Source organism: Schistocerca cancellata, chromosome 3 (genome assembly GCF_023864275.1).
Source record: "Schistocerca cancellata isolate TAMUIC-IGC-003103 chromosome 3, iqSchCanc2.1, whole genome shotgun sequence".
Classification (NCBI taxonomy): domain Eukaryota; kingdom Metazoa; phylum Arthropoda; class Insecta; order Orthoptera; family Acrididae; genus Schistocerca; species Schistocerca cancellata.
The window spans coordinates 407,684,289-407,706,712 of record NC_064628.1 but is presented as its reverse complement, the minus strand read 5'-3'; the positions used below and the strand labels follow the sequence as shown (position 1 = coordinate 407,706,712).

The 22,424-nt window shown below is 43.4% G+C and overlaps 1 protein-coding gene across 1 annotated transcript in view; it reads right to left on the bottom strand.

The window, feature by feature from the left end:
* The window catches only part of LOC126176342 (UDP-glucosyltransferase 2-like), a 58,179-nt gene extending 35,989 nt beyond the window's left edge, over nucleotides 1-22,190 (bottom strand). The window contains exon 1 of the mRNA XM_049923493.1: nucleotides 22,057-22,190. Within this exon, the coding sequence (XP_049779450.1) occupies nucleotides 22,057-22,190 (134 nt within the window). The remainder of the gene's footprint in view (nucleotides 1-22,056) is intronic.
* Nucleotides 22,191-22,424: the final 234 nt, after the last annotated feature.

Sequence of the window (22,424 nt, the reverse complement as noted above, 5' to 3'; positions counted from 1 at the left end):
TGCCTTTTCCTCTTCCATAGCAGAATCGGTTTGGTTGACATCCGTGGCACCCTTAGGCTACAGTGATGCCTCGACGAATTTCCAAGCCCCGTTCTCCTGACCTTCACGGTAAGCCATCCTGGTTTTACATTTTAAAAAGACACTGCCCGTCCGCACTTGGAGAAAGCTTCCACTGCTTGTTTCATGCTTGTCGAGCCAGCAAAGACTCAAGATCTACCACTAGTTCAGAATGTTTCGAGCATTATGGTAAGGGACCTCCAACCAGCTTGGGGTTTTGACGATCTAACGCGCCAGCCAGCCAGAATTTAGTACGATATTCCTTAGGAAGACATCCAACAACTCAGTAAATCAATGACAAGCCAAATAACTGCTTGAATAATGGCCATAGGTGGACCGACGCGTTATTGACCAGCTCAGTTTGTGGAAGTTTGTCTCATGGATAAAAAATTCAAAATACACTACTGGGCATTGAAATTGCTACACCACGAAGATGACATGCTACAGACGCGAAATTTAACCGACAGGAAGAAGATGCTGTGATATGCAAATGATTAGCTTTTCAGAGCATTCACACAACGTTGGCGCCGGTAGCGACAGCTACAACGTGCTGACATGAGGAAAATTTCCAACCGATTTCTCATACACAAACAGCACTTGACCGGCGTTGCCTGCTGAAACGCTGTTGCGATGCCTCGTGTAAGAAGGACAAATGCGTACCATCACATTTCCGATTTTGATAAAGGTCGGATTGTAGCCTATCGCGATTGCGGTTTATCGTATCGCGACATTTCTGCTCGCGTTCGTCGAGATCCAACGACTGTTAGCAGAATATGGAATTGGTGGGTTCAGGAGGGTAATACGGAACGCCGTGATGGATCCCAACGGCCTCGTATCACACTAGCAGTCGAGATGACAGGCATCTTATCCGCATGGCTGTAACGGATCGTGCAGCCAGGTCTCGATCCCTGAGTCAACAGATGGGGACGTTTGCAAGCCAACAACCATCTGCACGAACAGTTGGACGACGTTTGCACCATGGACTATCAGCTCGGAGACCATGGCTGCGGTTACCCTTGACACTGCATCACAGACAGGAGCGCCTGCGATGGTCTATTCAACGACGAACCTGGATGCACGAATGGCAAAACGAAATTTTTTCTGATGAATCCAGATTCTGTTTACAGCATCATGATGGTCGCATCCGTGTTTGGCGACATCGAGGTGAACGCACATTGGAAGCGTGTATTCGTCATCGCCGTAGTGGCGTGATGGCATGGGGTGCCATTGGTTACACGTCTCGGTCGCCTCTTGTTCACATTGACGGCACTTTGAACAGTGGACGTTACATTTCAGATGTGTTACGACCCGTGCCTCTACCCTTCATTCGATCCCTGCAAAACCCTACATTTCAGCAGGATAATACACGATAGCATGTTGCAGGTCCTGTACGGGCCTTTCTGGATACAGAAAATGCTCGACTGCTGCCCTAGCCAGCACATTCTAAAGATCTCTCACCAACTGAATACGTCTGGTCAATGGTGGCCGAGCAACTGGCCCATCACAATACGCCAGTCACTACTCTTGATGAACTATGGTATCGTGTTGAAGCTGCATGGGCAGCTGTACCTGTACACGCCATCCAAGCTCTGACTCAATGCCCAGGCGTATCAAGGCCGTTATTACGGCCAGAGGTGGTTGTTCTGGGTACTGATTTCTCAGGACCTATGCACCCAAATTGCGTGAAAATGTAATCAAATGTCAGTTCTGGTATAATATATTTGTCCAATGAATACCCGTTTATCATCTGCATTTCTTCTTGGTGTAGCAATTTTGATGGTCAGTAGTGTACTATCATTTGGTTATCTGTACATATAAATCACGTCTACTGATTTCCGTCCAATTCAGGTAATTCCTTCGTGGTGCGTCGTTTGTTGTGCCGTAGAGTGCATACGACTGCTGAATTAAAAAGTGGTGTCTATTCTTTCGCAAATATCCGGGAGAACAGACACGCACATATAAATAACTGATTTCCGTTTCCATACAAATCGTGTTTTCGCTTACAACCGACACTTTTTCTATTTCTAAATTAGTAAGTAAACATGTGTTATCCCGATTACTGCTTTCCTGCTGTTGCTGTGACTGTTTCTGATTTTGTTCCATTGCGTCTAACTGTTGCTGTGTTTGTCTCTGGTGTTGTTCCATTGTGTATAACTTTTGAAGATTTTGTTCCATTGTGTCTAACTTTTGAAGATTTTGTTCCATTGTGTCTAACGTTTGAAGATTTTGTCCCATTTGTTTCTGATTTTGTTCAAGCGTTGTGTCTAACTTTTGTAACCTTTGTCCCATTTGTTGCGTTAACTGCAGTAACAATGCACTGGTGTCTGAAACATGTTCCTCAGTGCTATTCGGCAGTGCATTTGAACCGGCAATATTCGCATTTTGAAAAGCAGAAAATGTGTCTTCACTTATTTGAGAAAACGGTGAGGACGTAAAACCGGAATCTACAGTATTTGCAAGATTGTGTCCTGTCATTTCGGATTCCTGAGGCGAGCTGTTGCCGACCGATCGATCGATAATGCTTCCCTGTTCACTAATTGTTTCACTGTCTATACCATTATTTGCAGCCCGCTCCATTTCCCTATGCACAATTACCAAATCACTACTTTGAACATTAGTTAATTCATTACTCGGTGGCGCTAACACACTGCTTTCATCTTCACTGTCATTTCTCAGTTTACTTTGGAGCCTAGTATTAGGTTTTTCACACGCCATTATTGTCGCAATATTTCACACGATAACACAGAAAAGCACAATTTGAAGAGCAAAATAGAAAACACATTAACATAGCACTGAAAATAATATCTCGTTAATTGCTAGTGCAGCTGCGAAATACTTGGTGCAAATCTACATACATGCCACAACTGTTTTACTGTAGAACAATAAAAAACTACAGCTACAAAGGAAATTCTCTCTATAATTACGCGCTAGCAATAAACAATACCTACACTAATTACACAAACTACAAGAAAAAATCAGAAGATTCCAGTGAGGTATCCTCAGCTAAGGGTCGACATATGAAACGTCCCCTTACAAACGTTAATGAATTACTGTGCTGATAAACCTCTTACATTATTTGATTTTCAAACAGCTGAGCAAAACTGAACGTACTCAGACATTTCTCTCTTTACTTATTCTGATCATCACTTAACTGACACACCATATTTTTAGCGCAACGCAATCTAACTTTTAATAATCCCTACAAAAGAATGGTCCTGACTAACAATAACCTATACCTTTCATAAGTCACTTACCTCACAAAAATCTTCATTACTCGAACTACTGCAATACAGCGAGCGCCAATACTGCCCCGGACACTGCGAGAGGGCTGTACAAGCAATGATCACACGCACGGCACAGCGGACACACCAGGAACCGCGGTGTTGGCCGTCGAATGGCGCTAGCTGCGCAGCATTTGTGCACCGCCGCCGTCAGTGTCAGCCAGTTTGCCGTGGCATACGGAGCTCCATCGCAGTCTTTAACACTGGTAGCATGCCGCGACAGCGTGGACGTGAACCGTATGTGCAGTTGACGGACTTTGAGCGAGGGCGTATAGTGGGCATGCGGGAGGCCGGGTGGACGTACCGCCGAATTGCTCAACACGTGGGGCGTGAGGTCTCCACAGTACATCGATGTTGTCGCCAGTGGTCGGCGGAAGGTGCACGTGCCCGTCGACCTGGGACCGGACCGCAGCGACGCACGGATGCACGCCAAGACCGTAGGATCCTACGCAGTGCCGTAGGGGACCGCACCGCCACTTCCCAGCAAATTAGGGACACTGTTGCTCCTGGGGTATCGGCGAGGACCATTCGCAACCGTCTCCATGAAGCTGGGCTACGGTCCCGCACACCGTTAGGCCGTCTTCCGCTCACGCCCCAACATCGTGCAGCCCGCCTCCAGTGGTGTCGCGACAGGCGTGAATGGAGGGACGAATGGAGACGTGTCGTCTTCAGCGATGAGAGTCGCTTCTGCCTTGGTGCCAATGATGGTCGTATGCGTGTTTGGCGCCGTGCAGGTGAGCGCCACAATCAGGACTGCATACGACCGAGGCACACAGGGCCAACACCCGGCATCATGGTGTGGGGAGCGATCTCCTACACTGGCTGTACACCACTGGTGATCGTCGAGGGGACACTGAATAGTGCACGGTACATCCAAACCGTCATCGAACCCATCGTTCTACCATTCCTAGACCGGCAAGGGAACTTGCTGTTCCAACAGGACAATGCACGTCCGCATGTATCCCGTGCCACCCAACGTGCTCTAGAAGGTGTAAGTCAACTACCCTGGCCAGCAAGATCTCCGGATCTGTCCCCCATTGAGCATGTTTGGGACTGGATGAAGCGTCGTCTCACGCGGTCTGCACGTCCAGCACGAACGCTGGTCCAACTGAGGCGCCAGGTGGAAATGGCATGGCAAGCCGTTCCACAGGACTACATCCAGCATCTCTACGATCGTCTCCATGGGAGAATAGCAGCGTGCATTGCTGCGAAAGGTGGATATACACTGTACTAGTGCCGACATTGTGCATGCTCTGTTGCCTGTGTCTATGTGCCTGTGGTTCTGTCAGTGTGATCATGTGATGTATCTGACCCCAGGAATGTGTCAATAAAGTTTCCCCTTCCTGGGACAATGAATTCACGGTGTTCTTATTTCAATTTCCAGGAGTGTATATATATATATCAGTTCATGACAGCCAGTCTTACAAATTTACTCTCTCTGATGGACACACGTCCAAATCATCCGCTCTCAAAACTCCGCCATCTCACTCCCCACATCCACCACTGCTGGCGGCTCACCTCCAACTGCCCAACGCTACGCGCTGTTAACAGCCAACTGCCCAACACTACAATAGCAAATTCCAACAATGCGAACTGGCCACAGACTGCACATAGCACAGTCAGTGATTTTCATATAGAGCGCTACATGGCGTTACCAACATAAAAACCTAAACAGCCTACTTACAACCCTTACTTACAGAAATGTTTTGGGGCGTCGTACCAGATCAACACTATCTTCTAACCATGTGCAGAGTTCTATGGGATTTAACGTTTTTGTGTAGGGATTTGAGAAAGTTATTCTATGTAATTACATAGGCTGGGATGGGAAACAGCTGGGACAGGGAGTATGTATGTGATCAAGGTGGTGGGCTGAACAAGATAGCCTCCTCGCATTCACCCTGTGTGTACACCTTGTCGAGCCGAGTGTCATGGTCGGCTATGTCTTAATAAAACTGAGACGGATACATGCGTTGTTGGAAATGGCATTGCTAGCATTGGACTATACCCGTGCTCTTTCTGCACACGTCGGGACTACCAACAGATGCCGTTTAACTAGTCGTGGTCTACATCCAAATTAGACTGAAAACAGATGATTAGTTACGGTACAGAAAGTGTGTCTCAGTCTAGACGCTGTCAAATACCTGTTATGTGTACGAGACTTAAGTGTTTTCCGAATAAATCCAGAGAACAGCTTGTCTAAAGACACATTCTTTACTTTAAAAACCTTAGCAGCAAGCACTCACAGAATAGACTGTAACACTCGAAAAGGAGCAATTACCAGAAGCCATAAAGAAAAATGACAGGCAGGCATCGAAGCGATTCAGGAAGTGCCGCTAGATTTGTTAACCGTAGGTTTTATTAACACCCGAATGTTCTGAAGATGCTTCGTGAACCTGAATGAGAATCTCTGGAGGAAAGAAAACCGGTATTTGAAGCTGCTGAGTCAGAACGAGTCTGCTGCAAGCAACGTACATTTCGCGTAACGAACGCGAAGACTAAGTAAGAGCAATTGGGGCTTGTACGAAGGCGTATAGACAGTCGTTCCTATCTCGCTCCATTTGCAGTGGAACAGGAGAACGTATGACTAAGAGTGGTACAAGGAACCCTCCGCCCTGTATACAGGTGTATCGCAGAGTATGTCTGTAGAAGTACATCTACATGGATACTCCGTAAATCACACTTAAACGCCTGGCCGAGGTTTCATCGAATCACCTCCATAATACTTCTCTGTTACTTCACTCTCGAACAGCGCGTGGAAAAAACGAACACATGTATCTCTCCGTGCGGACTCTGATTCCCCTTATTTTATTTCGACAGTAGTTTATCCGTATGTAGGAGTAGTGGGACAAGGGGGCCATCAACACACATTATGGATTGCCTACATCAGGGGCAAGTATGCATTCAGGGCGAAACTAGCGTTCTCTTTTGACTGACAGTCCATAATCTATTGTTCTGCTAAGAGAATTAAGACCCTCTGGAGATAATCAATCCCTTTGATTGACAGGTTATGACCGCTTGCGAGATAACCTTCCCTTTTGACTGACAGGTCCTTAACCTATCAATCCCCCACCCCTCCTCCTCCTCTCCTCCTCTTCCTTCTCTCCCTCCACCTCCTCCCCATCTACCTCCTCCTACCCATACCCTCAGGGAACTCCCTTCACCGATAAAAACACACTTTTAATATCAATCTGATTGAGTAATTAATTAAATAAGTCACTAAATTAAATACACCATCTAGAAACCCCCTTTGCCCACCCTTCCTCTCTCCATCCCGGCAATTGGAGGGAAAAGGACTTGACTGATAGGTCGCTTGGGGAGAAATCGATTGCAGTGTGTGAAATATTGTTTAAACAATTTAGAAAATATTGTTTTTTAAAGAATTTACGCAATGTATGGAATATACTTTACTTAAAGAATTTGTCAGAAAATCGACCTCACTATGGAATATTTAAACAATTGAGACGCTTTTTTATTCTGATTGTACTTGGAAACGCTGAGTAGGTTTACTTTATATTTGTTGCCAGAGTCAGGGATGTTAAGGGTCTTGTTATTTATTTTCCTCAGTTTTCAAAATGACAGCTAAACCCTGGAAAAGTGGTCTACAGATCGTGAACGGAATGAAGTGCAGTACAGTAGCCACCTTTTCGGGTCTCCTGTGCGTGTCTCTGTCGTCAGGGCACCGCAGTGAAGGTCAAATCCGCCCAATATCCTAATTACAGATCACATTACTAAATACCACTGAACACGGACCACATGTCAGCCTCCTTTGATCTTGCGCTCCCCAAACAAAGCACCAAGTGGCGACATTCTGTTGATCAGGAAATTCCAGAACCACTTCCTGTCTTTGTCTTTCTCAAGAGGCCACTCTCTGATTGTGTGAACCAAGACCCCAAAACATGCTGACGGAGGTTCGCATCTCTCCTCAGGATACAGTGTGTCTATTGGCTAATGCTGGAGGCAAGGGAAGAGCTGATGCAATTTAGATATAAAAAAAAGAGTGAAATAAGTCATTTGCCCTATGCTTTAAAATTAATTATTTAACAATTTAGAGGAGTCAAACAGGTCGCTTAAAACACTCACTTCCACCTTATTATGATCCTTCTTTATTATGAAACTTGTTTTCAACGTTTGAGTATCACACACAAACATTATAGAAATCAAGTAATGAAATTTGCACCACAAATAGATCGTATTGCTGAATTTATCCTAGGTCTTGCATGCACCAACATTTGTGAGCAGCAACACCCTCCACCACCACAATGTTCCACTAAATATATCTGCTGAAGGAAAGAACCCTACGAATCACACAAACCAGAGACCTCGAGGCGCATGCCATTCTGCAACTACAGCGTAGCTTCCGTCTGTACCAGCCGGGAGAGAGACACACACCCAAGTGCATGTGTTTATGTTTTCTCTTACCAAAACTTTCTTGGTACTAAACCCAGACACTATAACAATGCTGTATAATTGATAGTGCAGTTGATGTACTTTAAATGATTAAAACTCTGTCCATGCGGACCTCCATCATGCATAAAATGCACTCATTTCTTGTTCTTAACTGTCTATCATCACAACACTTTCATATCTACTACACACCGATAAGGGGTGTTAACGTCCTTGACATTCGCGCATCTGGAGAAATCTTGTGCTCTTGGACAGGTGCGGTATAGGAGTTACGGACAAAGTTCATTCTGTTTCTTCATGTCGTCAGCTGGAGATTAAATCGGTGACAGTGCTGAAGGGAGCGTTGGTCAGAAATAATGCAAAGATATTTTTTAGTCTCTTACTTTATTCTAAGAAATCAAGAATGCTCTGTGCCTCCCATGTGCATGGAGAAAGATGGGCAGCTGTTATCGTAAATTACACACTATGATCGAAGTGCTATAAATATGGAGATCGCTTTGGTGTATATGTTCGAGACTTAAGAATAAATAGATATACTTGACAGTCAACTATTTATATTCGCAATGGTACTTGCAAAGTAGAGGAGGGGCGGTTTAGCGGTGATTCAGAAATTGGGAAGCACACTCCCATGTCACTGGTGGGCGTTCTAAATAGCTGGTAAAATTAATTACACTATAAACTGTGATGCTTTTTACAGTATATCGGCGATGTCTTTCCTATCCCATACGTCCACTGGTATGCTGTTGATTACCACATAATGATTGACTGACATCGTTTGTTTGAGATTGAGAAAGAGACTTGGTGGAGGGGCAACACATTCTGTGGATGGTTAGTATCAAAACAGTGATATCGTACATGACTGCAATAAGAGGAATCAATCGACATGGAACACGAGCCATCAGCCATCCCATCACTGTGAAAGGTGAGCTTAAATATAGAGATCGTGAATCACATTCGGACAGCAGTTTAGAAACGCTCCACAATGCCACAAATCTCTTCCAGTTACCTTATGTTGTGACTGTCTTTTATTTCAATCGTCCAGTGTGTGTGTGTGTTGTTGAAGCAACAGCAACATGATTTACACCATGCAGTGTCCAGTTTTCTGTGAGAACCAATGGCTCGAAATGTGTTAATATCAGTTTAGAACATGACACAGACCTCTAACTTGTGGCGGATAAAAACAAAATGTATGGCAGTGTACGAAACGTGTTACAGCAAAAAAAAGTATCAAACAAAAAAAAAAAAAAACAAGGGCCTTCTCTTGCGGCTTATACTCTGTAGGATATGGTCCTCCTATAGTATAGGTAATGAAACTTTGCGCTGGCAAATGAGTGGATCAAAACCTGTATATTCAATAGGAATCAGCACATTGTTTTCGTGACATACTTCATTGCATCCTGAGAGACGTAGATCTCCTTTGGACTGCAGTACCTATATGTAGTTTGGAAACACATTGCAGCGCAGTAACAAAATCCTCGTCCTTCTTCCAGTTATTGTATGATGTGGAGTCTTCTTAATTTTCCCGATAAACATTTCCACTGAGTGGTCAAAAAACGGTTCCTTTGCATTAACTCAGCTCAACTTGTTTCTACACGAGTTGCAGAAGGTGGTGGATATAGTGCTCTCCGAATTCCGTTCACGTCCGGCTTAAACAGAGACGATCACGTGGACGAAGCTGCAGGGAGGCCGGGGCAGAGACTGAGGAGGAGTTACAAGATGCAGAGGGACTGTTTGAAACAACATTGGAATTTTGCTGTGGCAGACAATTTCGGAAAAGGTGACTTGTTTTCAGATATGAGAGTGGAACAAATACTATTCACCAGTGGCTACAATCATTAAAAAATGTCTCAATAGGACCCAACGCAAGTATGTGGTTGAATGGAGAGACTTGATTCCAAATGGCAGACACCATTTCTATCAGAAAGTGATACACTATCAGCGAGTCTTATGTGTGCCTGAAGAACCAAGACCGCTTTTTATGCAGGTTGATGGTAACATAGTCACTGTAATCATGTTTTTAATTGTGCAGTCGTTACGCATAATATACTTCGCCGGCGGTAGAATCCTTCTGTGGTCAACTTCAAGAGTGTTCAATAGTGTTCCTCGAAAATAAAGTCGTGTTCCCTCCAGGGACTCCTAATTGAACTACCAGTTGACTGTAATCCGACTACTGAAAAATAAAAATTGCTCGCCATCGAAGTGACTCTCAAGACCAATTTAATTAATTAGTCCATCAATCTGACGTCAGTGACACGCTGCCAGGCGGGTATAAGCGATGGTTAGGGCACTACGGATACGACTTTTTCCGTTGCACCCATGTCTTTAATTATATTTCCGCTGGCCACCTATTTAGGTAGAAAGGACCATCGTAATAAAATCAGATGTATTACCGAATTTATAAAGTGATACATAGTATTAAACTTATACTTACTTCTCTGTGCTGTTGCCTTTAGAGACATCGTACGTCGCGGGATATTTGGTTACCTTAAGAGAGAGTTCGAAAGTGAGGAGGCATCCTGTGACGGTGATAGATCTTAGCACTCTGACACGAGCCAAAAATGAGTTTAATATTCTAGTCCTGTGGTGCATGACGTGACAGATAAGGAAAGATTTCTTTAAGTGATAAAAGAATACTTAGACGGAATACAGCCTATGCCATAGTCCTGTACAGGATTTTCACAATAAGTAACGATACTTTGGCGACATGAAAAGTGTATATTGTCAGATTTCTTCTGTATGTATACACTTATATAAGCTGAAGAAATCTACATTTCGCGTGAGACACTCGAGGTGAATGGTCAACAAAATTGTTGCCTCGGATTGGGTAAAGCAGATATTTTGAACTGGTTGGTTTACGTCGGGGTGGAGTTGTTTAGAACTACTGTATACCTCCAAGTGGCAGCTGCTTAATCCGCAGTGCACCGCGGCTGCCTGCAAGGGTGGTCGGGAGGAGTCCGCAACTGGAAGTAACGGATTACCTCAGCCTTTGAAGGCTACAAGGAATGCGCTTACGTGTCTGATCTTGCCCGCGGCAACGAAGGCTGGCGAAGTGACCAGTGTGCTGGGTGAGCGCGGCAGAAGCGGATGTGTGGGTGTTCTGCGAGAGAAGATTCAATACGATGGACGTTTGCAATGGACGTATTGATAACATCTGAATTCCTACTACTCCAATCATCCCCACATGCCCTCCATAGCCAAGAGTGGTGCACTCTGGCGTACACGGACGTCCACAACTGTGGCTGTGGCTGTGGCTGTAGTTTCCTCCAGTCCTTGAACGTTGGTGCAGGAGGCATCTGAGGAGTTTGGTGAGCTGCGCTGGACTTCTGGGAGGTGAGTGCATGGGATGTGTAAGTGTTTGCAGCTGCCTCCGACTTCTACCAAATGGCAGCTAGTGCTACAGACAGGATCTTAGTTTAAGTCAGCCGTGTTTAGCGCTGCTCAATAAATTGCAGTGGACACTGTCTTGCATTTGTATTTGCTGTTGTCGCTATCCTATCACGCACTAGGACTCCAACCTTCCGAATGTAGCAGAGAGAACAAATTTAGGAATTCTACATAGATTTAAAACCCAATCGTGACGTCAAATTCCCGATTGATCATTCTGTTGTTTCCAATAGTTGCATTGCATGCGTGCATGCGTTTAGGTGTGGGTGCCTCTCCCACCTGGTGCAGGCGGAAACTACACTAAAGCCAGCAAACAGCGCGCACGTTGCAATCACTCGTTTGTGTGATGGGTAGAAGTCTTTTCTTCATCAGATATATTTAGTGGAACATTGTGGTGGAGGAGGGTGATTGTGCTCTCAAACGCTGGTGCATACAAGACCTCGGATAAATTTAGCGCTACGATCTATTTGTGATGGAAATTTGATTACTTCATTTCTTATGTCTGTGTGTGATACCCAAACGTTTAAAAGAAGTTTCATTGTGAAGAAGGATCATCATAATATGGAGGTGAGTGTTTCAAGCGATCTACTTGACTCCTGTAAACTGTTAAATAATTTATTTGAGAGAGTACTGCAAGTGACTTATTTAACTCTACTTTTGATATCTAAATTGCATCAGCTCTTCCTTTGCCTCCAGAATTAGCCAATAGGGACATTGTATCCTGAGGAGAGATGCAAACCACCGTCAGCGTGTTTCGGGACGTTGGTTCACACAATCCGGAAGTGGCCTCTTGAGAAAGACGAAGACAGGTAGCGAGTCTGGAATTTTCCGATCAACAGAATGTCGCCACTTGATTCTTCATTTGGGGGCGCAAGGTCAAAGGAGGCCGACATGTGGTCCGTGGTCGGCGGTATTTAGTACAGTGATCTGTAATTAGGACATTGGGCGGATTTGACCTTCGCTGCGGTGCCCTGACGATAGAGACACTCACAGGAGACCCCAAACGGTTTAAATAAATAAAATTCCACACAGTTTTTAAACTGTTTGATTAATATTTCACATACTGCAATGGATTTCTCTCCAAATGAACGATAAACAGAATCATTTTGCCGCCAGTTGCTGGGAGGGGGAGAGGAGGGGAAGGAATGTGGGGTTTCCCAGATCCCGGATTTAATTAAGTGATCTATTTCATTAGTTAATCAATCAAATTGAAATTAAAAGTGTGCTTGTATTAGTGATGAAATTCCCTTAGGGCTTGGGGCTTGGGTTGGAGGGGGTGGAGGGGCAGGATAAGGAGGAGGAGGAGGAGGAGGAGGAGGGGTGAGGGAACTATAGGTTCAGGACCTGTCAATCAAAAGGAAGGATTATCCCCCAGGTGGTCATAACCTATTAATCACAAGGATGGATTATCCCCTGGGTTCTTAATTCTCTTAGCATAACAACAGATTAACGACATGCCAATCAAAAGGGAACATAGATTTGGCCATGAATGAATACTTGCCCTTGATGTAGCCAACCCGAAATGTGCACTCATGCCCCCCCCCACCCCCGTTCCCCTCCCTTGTCGCACTACTTGCAGGTCGATGTCAAAATAATATTTTTGCATTTGGAGAAGGAAGTTAGTGATAGAAATTTTGTGCGAAGATCCTGCTGCAACGAGAAACGCCTTTATTTTAATTATGTCCAGCCCAACTCTAGTCTCATGTCTGTGACACTGTCTGCTCTGTTTCTCGATGGTACAAAATGTGCTCTCTTCTTTGAACTCATCCATACGTCAGTCCTATCTGGTAAGGATCCCACACTGTGCAGCTGTACTCCAAAAGAGGATGGACAAACGTATTTAGGCAGTCTCTTTAGTAGATCTGTTGTATTTTATAAGTGTTCTCCCAATAAGACGGCGTCTTTGGTTTGTCTTCCCCACAAAATTTTCTATATATTCTTTCCCATTTAAGTTATTTGTAATTATAGTTCCTAGGTATTTAGCTGAATTTATGGCCTATAGATTTCATTGATATATCGTATAACCGAAGTTGAACGGATTCCTTTTAGCACTTGTCTGAATGACCTTACATTTTTCATTATTTAGGGTCAATTGCCAATTTTCGCGCCATACATACAGCGTGGTCGGAAATTCCCGTTACAGACTTCTAGGACTCGTAGAAGGGAGTGAGTACATCGTATTTGAATAGGAACCCATGTCCGGAAACGTCATCCAACGAGACTACAGAGCGTCAAAGTTATAGGCACGGGCGTCTGTAAATGTACGTATACACGGGGTGATTCCGTGATGATGTTACAGACTTTCTAGGATGATGGAGAACGATAAATGTATTAATTTGAAGTAAGGATCCCTGTACCGGAAACGAACGAGTCGATAGTTGTATAAAAAAACCGTTCTGATATCTCTGACAATTGAATACATGTACCGGCTCTTGTGCTGCGAAGAGTGTAGGGCTGGTAACTTTATGTGGTGGTAGTGTGAACAAAAACGAGAAAAAATGTTTAATAAACGTGGGCCCTAAATTGCATACCTGAGGAGCTAAGACATTCGTTAATCTTCGCTAATGTGAAACACATCTCCCCTACTCCCCTACTGAGTAAGTGTTCATAGCTGTTAAGATACAATCCGCAGCTCGTGGTCGTGCGGTAGATTTCTCGCTTCCCGCGCCCGGGTTGCCGTTTGATTCCCGGCGGGGTCAGGGATTTTCTCTGCCTCGTGATGACTGGGTGTTGTGTGATGTCCTTAGGTTAGTTAGGTTTAAGTAGTTCTAAGTTCTAGGGGACTGATGACCATAGATGTTAAGTCCCATAGTGCTCAGAGCCATTTGAACCATTTGTTAAGGTACGCACTTTAGAGCCCACGTTTACTGCACACTTTTTCTCGTTTTTGTCCACACTACCACCACTGAAAGTTACCAACCCTACACTCTTCGCAACACACGAACTGGTTCATGTATTCAACTGTCAGACGTAACAAAACGGTTTTCGTTTGTAACTTTCGACTCGTTCGTTTCCGGTACAGGGATCCTTCCTTCAAATTAATACATTTATCGTTCTCCATCATTCTAGAAAGTCTGTAACAACATCACGGGATCACCCCGTGTATACGTACATTTACAGACGCCCGCGCCTATAACTTTGACGCTCTGTAGTCTCGTCGGATGACGTTTCCGGACGTGGTTCAAATGGTTCAAATGGCTCTGAGCACTATGGGACTCAACTGCTGTGGTCATCAGTCCCCTAGAACTTAGAACTACTTAAACCTAACTAACCTAAGGACATCACACTCATCCATGCCCGAGGCTGGATTCGAACCTGCGACCGTAGCAGCAGCGCGGCTCCGGACTGGAGCGCCTAGAACCGCACCGCCACCGCGGCCGGCTTTCCTATTCAAAATACGATGTACTCACTCCCCTCTAGAAGTCCTAGATGTCTGTAACGGGAATTTCCGACCACCCTGTATATCTTTTCTAAACCGTTTTGCAATTTGTTTTGATCTTCTGATGACTTTACTAGACCGGCACCAGGGCAGCATCATTTGCAAACAAACTAAGAGTACTGCTCTTATTTTCTCCAACATCGTTTATACAGATAAGGAACACCAGAGGGCCTGTAACACCTATATTTTACTCGATGACTTTCCGTCAGTTACTACGAACTATGAGCTGTCTGACAGGAAATAACGAATCCAGTAGCATAACTGAGACGATATTCCATAGGCACGAAGTTTGATTACAAGCAGCTTATGAGGTACGATGTCAAGTGATCTCTGGACATAAGAAACACGGAATCAATTTGAAATCCCTTGTCGATAGCACCCAACACCTCGTGTGAGTGCTTCTCAAAAGTGATGTTTTCTAAACCTGCGTTGACTGTGTGTCAACAGACCATTCTCTTCCAAGCAATTCATACTGTGCAACACATTGTATGTTCCAAAATCCTGCTGCATATCGACGTTAATGATATGGGCTTGTAATTTAGTGGATTACTCTTATTGCCTTTCTTGAATATTGGTGTGATTTGCGCAACTTTCTAATCTTTGGATATAAATCTTTCGTCGCGCGAGCAGTTGAATATGATTTTAAGTATGGAGTTACTGTATCAGCATACTCTGAAGGGACATAATTGGTATACATACTGGAGCGGATGACTTGCATTTATTAAGTGCCTGAAGCTGCTTCATTACTCTGAAGATATCTCCTTCTAAGTTTCTCATGTTGGAAGCTGTTCTTGCATCGAATTCTGGAATATTTACTTAGTCTTCTTTGGTGAAGGAATTTCTGAAGGCTGTGTTTAGTACCTGTCATTGATAGTATTTCCTGCTGATATAGCGCAAGGAGGGCATTCATTGTGTCTTGCCGCTACCATACTTTACATACGAGCAGAATCTCTTTGCATTTTCTGCCATGTTTCGAAACAAAGTATCATTACGGAAACTGTTGTAAGCCTCTCGCAATGAAACTAGTTCTAAATTTCGAGCTTTTGTAAAATATCTCAAATCTTGGAGATATGCATTAGTTTAGCATCCTTTTTTTCGTTGTGTCTACAACAGTGTTCTGACCTGCTATGTGTACCGTAATTATTTGGTTTAAATCTCTCAATTTCTGTCAATACTACTTCTCTGAATTCAAGGTACATCTGGTCTACACTTGCATTGTTAATTAGGAAACAGTAGATTGTTTCTCATGAAGGTATCAAGCGAACTTTTTGATTTTTTGAATAGATATATTTTTCGTTCGTTCTCGGAGTATTTGGGAGTTACAGTATTCAGTCTCGCTCGACAATCCTGTGTTCACTAATCCCTGTATCCGTTTTGATGTTCGTTATTAGCTCAGGATATTTTGTTGCTAAGAGATCATCAAGTGTTTTTTCACAACAATTTAATATTCGAGTGAGCTCATGAGCTAACTGCTCGAAATAATTTTCAGACAATACGTTTAGCACAATTTCGTATAATTTTTTATGCCTACTTCCGGATTTAAACGTGTATTTTCGCCAACATATCGAGGGTAAATTGAGGTAACCAGTAATTATAATTGTAAGAGACGGGTAAACGTTTGAAATTAGAATCAAGTTTTCTTTGAACCTTTCAGCAATTTGGAGGTCGGTAAAACGATCCAATTATTTTTTTATTCATGTTGACGAGAATGACCTCTACCCATACTAATTCATAGAAACTATTTATTTTAATTTTGGCGCGAGATAAACTGCTTCTAACAGCAACAATCATACCCCGCCAACTGTATTTAGCCCATCCTTTCTTAGCACCGTTAGATCTCTCGCAAAAATTGCAGCCGAACTTATTTCCAGCTTTAGCCAGCTTTCAGTGCCTACAACGTCCGCCTGCTTAGTTGGGTGGTAACCTGCTCGCCTCGCATACAAGCAGGCTCGGGTTCAATTCCGGCTGAGTTGGAGATTTTACCCACCTGGGGACTGGGAGTTGTGTTGTCCACATCGTCATTTCATCCTCATCACCGGCGCGCAAGTTGCCCCATGTGGCATCGAATGAAATAAGACTTGCACTTGGCGGCCGAACTTCCCCGAATAGGGGCCTACCGGCCAACGATGCCATACGCTCATTCCCATTTTCAGTGCCTATAACGATTAGAGTAACAGTGCTTTCCACTAGCGCTTGGAGCTCTGTTACTTTCCCAACACAATCGCCACAATTTACGTTATACCAATGGTTCCTAGATCTACGTTCTTCCTGTGTTCGACCTCGATGCGGGAGGAAACGGTCGCAGTAGGCGAAGAGCTGAATGCACTTTTGGCTGCGGTCAGCCACCTTCATACTGCTGGCAAGAGGTGCAGCCGGGGCAGACATCTGGCGTTTCGCAAAGGACTCTCCAGGTGACGCTTGTTTTGCCCACGGGTTACGCTGCCAAAGAGTCTCCTAGTGTACACGATGCGGTGGATCCGCCCTAACATTACGGTAAGTGGAGGTTGTGGCACGTGTCACTCGAGGTGGAGGGTCACTGTGGAGGCTGGGCGTCTGGCCTCGCCTCTTGACCGTATGAGTGAACAGGTGGCCACTTCTTCATCAGGGTCCAAGCAGCCACATATCGGCTAGGGTAAGTACCATTATTATCCTTCCATTGGCAAAAGATGCCGGTATAGTCCCCCTTTTGGATCTCTAGAAGGGGACTGCTAAGGAGGAGCAGACCATGTGAAAAAGATTGAATAATCAACGAAAAAAATGGTTCAAATGGCTCTGAGCACTATAGGACTTAACATCTGAGGTCATCAGTCCCCTAGAACTTGGAACTACTTAAACCTAACGAACCTAAGGACATCACACGCATCCATGCTCGAGGCAGGATTCGAACCTGCAACCGTAGCGGTCGCGTGGTTCCAGACTGAAGCGCCTAGTACCACTTGGCCACCCCGGCCGGCATAATCAACGAAAGTATAAGAAACTTCCTGGCAAATTAAAACTGTGTGCCCGACCGAGACTCGAACTCGGGACCTTTGTCTTTCGCGGGCAAGTGCTCTACCAGGAAGTTTCATATCAGTGCACACTCCGCTGCAGAGTGAAGTCTCTTTCTGGAACGAAAGTATAACATTCTACGAGTTTGGGCATGGAATGTCTAAGCCTGAACGTGGTAGGGAAGCTAGAAAATTTGAGAAGAGAAATGCAAAGGCTTAATCTAGATATAGCAGGAGACAGTGAAGTGTAATGGAAAGACGACAAGGATTCCTGGTCGGATGAATATAGGATAATATCACAGCAGCAGAAATTGGTGTATCCGGAGTAGGAATCGTTATGAAAGGGAAGGTAGGCAGAGAGTGTGTTACTGCGAACAGTTCACTCATAGGTTTCTTCTTATCAGAATCTACAGCAAACCACATCGACAACGATAGTTCAGGTGTACATGCTGACGTCACAAGCTGAAGATGAAGAGATAGTGAAAGTACATGGGGACATTGAAAGAATAATACAATACGTAAAGGTAGATGAAAACCTAATAGTCATGGTGGACTGGAATGCAGCTGTAGGGGAAGGAGTAGAAGAAATGGTGACAGGAGAATATGGGCTTGGGACAAAGAAAGTAATTACTAATAAATCACGGGTTACATAACGAATACCTCTGCTGGTTGACGAAAAAAGGAAGTACAAAAATGTTCAGGGAAATTCAGGAATACAGAAATACGAGTCGCTGAGGAATGATATAGAGAGCTAGTACAGGGATGCTAAGACGAAATGGCTGCTCGAAAAACGTGAAGAAATCGAAAAAGATATGATATTCTAAAGGACCGACTCAGAATATAGGAAACTGAAGGCAACCTTCGGTGAAACTAAGGGCAAGGGTGACAACATTAAGAGTGTAACGGGAATTCCACTGTTAAATGCAGAGAAGAGAGCGGATATGTGGTAAGAGAACATTGAAGGAATGAGGGCAAAGATTTGTCGGATCTGAGAGAAGAAGAAGCAGTAGACGATTTAGAAGAGATGGTGGATCCAGTATTACCACCAAAATTTAAGAGAGCTTTGGAGGACTTAAGATCAAATAAGACAGAAGGGACTGATAATATTCCATCAGAATTTCTAACATCATTGGGGAAAGGGGCAACAAAACGACTGTTAAAGTTGGTGTATAGAATGTATGAGTCTGGCGACATAACATCTGACTTTCGAAAAAATATCATCCGCATTATTCCGAAGACTGTAAAAGCTGACAAGTGCGAGAATGTATTGCACAATCAGCTTAACAGTTCATGCATCCATGTTACTGTCAGAAGATATATACAGAAGAATGGAAAAGAAATCTGAGGATGTGCTAGACGACGATCAGTTTCGCTTTGGAAAAGGTAAAGGCACCATAGAGGCAATTGTGACGCTGTGGTTGATAATGGAAGCAAGACTAAAGAAAAATCAAGACTCTTTCATAGGATCTGCTGACCTGCAACAGACGTTCGACAATGTAAAATGGTGCCAGATGTTCGATATTCAGAGAAAATAGTGTAAGCTACAAGAAGAGATGGGTAATATACAATATGTACAACAACTAAGAGGGAATAATAAGAGTGGACGACCAAGAACGAAGTGCTCGGATTAAAATGGGTGTAAGACAGGGATGCAGTCTTTCGCCTCTACTGTTCAATCTGTACATCGAAGAAGCAACGATGGAAATAAAAAAAAAGAAAGACTCAGGACTGGAATTGAAATTCAAGGATAAAGAATATTAATGATAGGATTCGTTGACGACAATGCTATCCTGAGTATAAGTGAAGAAGAATTTCATGATATGCTGAATGGAATGAACAGTCTAATAAGTACAGAATATGGATTGGGAATAAATAGAAGAAATACGAAAGTAATGAGAAGTAGCAGAAATGATAACAGAGACAAACTTAACGTCAGGATTGATGGTTATGAAGTAGATGAAGTTAAAGAATTCTACTATCTACGCAGCAATATAACCTGTGACAGATGGGGCAAGGACATCAAAAGCAGACTAGCAGTAGCAAAAAGGACGTTCCTGGCCAATAGAAGTCTTCTTATATCAAATATAGGCCTTAATTTGAGGATGAAATTTCTGAGAATGTACGTTTGGAGCACAGCGTTGTATGTTAGTTGTCTTTAGAAAGCTATTAATGTAAACCTAAATTGGTATGAATTACAGGCATATAACTTAAATAGTACATGAGTTATTGGAGGTCAAAGTGGCCGATTACCATCGATGGCATCAGGCCGTAAGTACTTCACAGTTACATTACAAACGGTAGCAGCATGCTTATAAATATACTTATTCATCTATGTCTTTGTTTATATCCGATATATACTATTCATGAAGAAATTGGTTAAATATTTACTGTGTTTTAGAAAGCACAGAGACATTAGGCTACTGGAATACCTTTTGTTCTATTCATTTGATATATGTTTATTTAATTTGTTTATATATCTAATAATGTGTGTTAGAGCGTGTTTATGGTCCAGCCGTAGGAATATTTATTTAATTTCAAATTATTTAAACGTAACTCCAGTATTTCGTATGTTTCAATGTGTTTGTGAGTGGTCATTGACTTGAAGACAGGGCGGGAGGGCTCTAGCCAATCACAGCGATCATCCCTGGGGAAAATACGAGGTAGTGGAGAGTTCTGGAGAGTACGGCACAGGACACGGGAGTGAGGGCTGGACACGACAGTACAGCGCGACGGACGCACAGTTGGCTGGAAAGACTTGGACAGTGGAGCAGTTTGCGTGTGGTCCTGAGAAATAGAAATATTTCGGAGTACCGACTTGTGCTCTTGTGTGATTTTCGTGGCTTCTACAGTGAAGACGTAGTGTGCGTTTCGAAGTGAATATCTCGCGAGCTATGTTGATGTTCATAACCAATTACGTGAAGTAGGAATCTATTGTTTCCCTGTTATTCAACTTATATTTTATTTAATTGCTGGACCATCGACGCCAATAAGTGTGTTGCAGAAATATACCGCATTCTCAAAAGTACTTCTACTATCGTGCTCATCATTCAAAGTCGTTAAGATAGTACCTGCAGATTTTATTTAATTGCAGTCTTTCATTGACAAATTTATATGTTACTTTCATAATTCGCAATTGCCCAGTGATAGAAACCTTCGACCATTCGATTCATGTGTGTATTCTTATCGTATACTGTAGACTCAGCAGTACTTGTCCTGTAATGCGGCAACTACGTATCCTAGCCCCCAGACAACGAAACCAGCCAAAACTTGTAGTAGGGTACGTAGTTGAGGACCACCTCATTTCTTTCATTATTGTTTGAAAACCCGCAGAATGAAACATGGACCGTGGGAAAACTGGGACAGAAGAGAATCGACACATTCGAGATATGGTGCTGCAGCCGACTGGTGAAAATTAGGTGGACTAATAAAGTAAGGAAAGAGGACGTTCTGTGCAGCATCGGAGAGTAAAGGAATATGTGGAAAATAATGACGAGGAGAATGGACAAGATGATAGGACATCTGTTAAGACATCAGGAGATAACTTCATCAAACTAGAGGGGCTGCAGAGGGTAAAAATTGTAGAGGAGAACGGAAGTGGAATACATCTATCAAATAATTGAGGACGTAGGTTTCAAGTGCTACTCTGAGATGAAGAGGCTGTCACAGGAGAGGAATTTGTGGTGGGCCGCAGCAAACAAGTCAGCAGACTGATTACTCAAAATAAAAAGAAGAAAAACTGTTTATCAGAAGTTCCAACGTCAGGCACGTTATGGAACGCGACGGAACGCGTACAGGACATGAAGTGGGAACCCACTCACTCTCCACCACTTGCAAGGGCCATCACTTCACCGTATTACAACGAAAGGCACAAGAAGATCTGGATAATACTTACTGCAGGTAGCCATTCGGCATCTTTATGATCGTATGCATGCGAGAATACGCACCTGTGTTGCCACCAAAGGTGGTTGCACTGTGTACGGAAGAACAAACTTGTAATGTTCGGATGCAGTATTACTAGTGTCCTGCTTGACACAATCAAATCGTTTGAATATCTGGGAATAACTTGCAGTTTGTGCACCGTTTACTGCGACGTATCATATACTGTTACAAAGATGAACTGGTTTTTTTAAATGAGCTGACAGCTACAATTATAGAAGGTACTAATATTAGGTTTTATTGTGTTAAAATGCCCACCTTTAGGTAAATTCATTATTATTTCAGATTTCTCCAACGATATTAGGTAATTTAACGTAATACATTTTACAAAGATTACAAAAGAGCTACATACTTTGTATCATTGTTCAACGAAAGAACGGTCGAAAGTGAATGAGACTTTGAGACGGCTCTTTTCAGTGAATGATACACCTCTAGCTCTATGTGTACTGACGTCCAGGGTGGCAATCGAGATAGTGTGTGCGATTTGTACACGAAGGCTTAGTATAAGTCAGTTGATATAGTGTGAATATAAATATTTAGCATAGTTACCAAAATCAAGTGCACTTACCTCAAAAATTGTTGTATTTCTGGATAGACTAAAGTAGTATCACATATGTGTTCGCTCCACGGTAATATTGATTCCTGAAGTTCTTTATTAGTAACTTCAGCGATGTCCTCAAATGCTTCCTTCGTTTCGCCCATGGGGATCAAAGGTGCTATGTCGATTTGAGTTAAACCTTTTGGTGGTGCCTGCAACGGAAAATACGTCTCTGTAAGTCTCTTGTGTTCGTTATGCTGTTATATTTAAATACCTATTGTGTTACACTTTAATATATTACAACTGGTAGCATCAAGTCTCTTATGGTTTGTTGCAATAATTATGAGCCGATTCTACTTCGAAGGCGAAGAAAGGCAAACGATTCACCATGGGGCGAT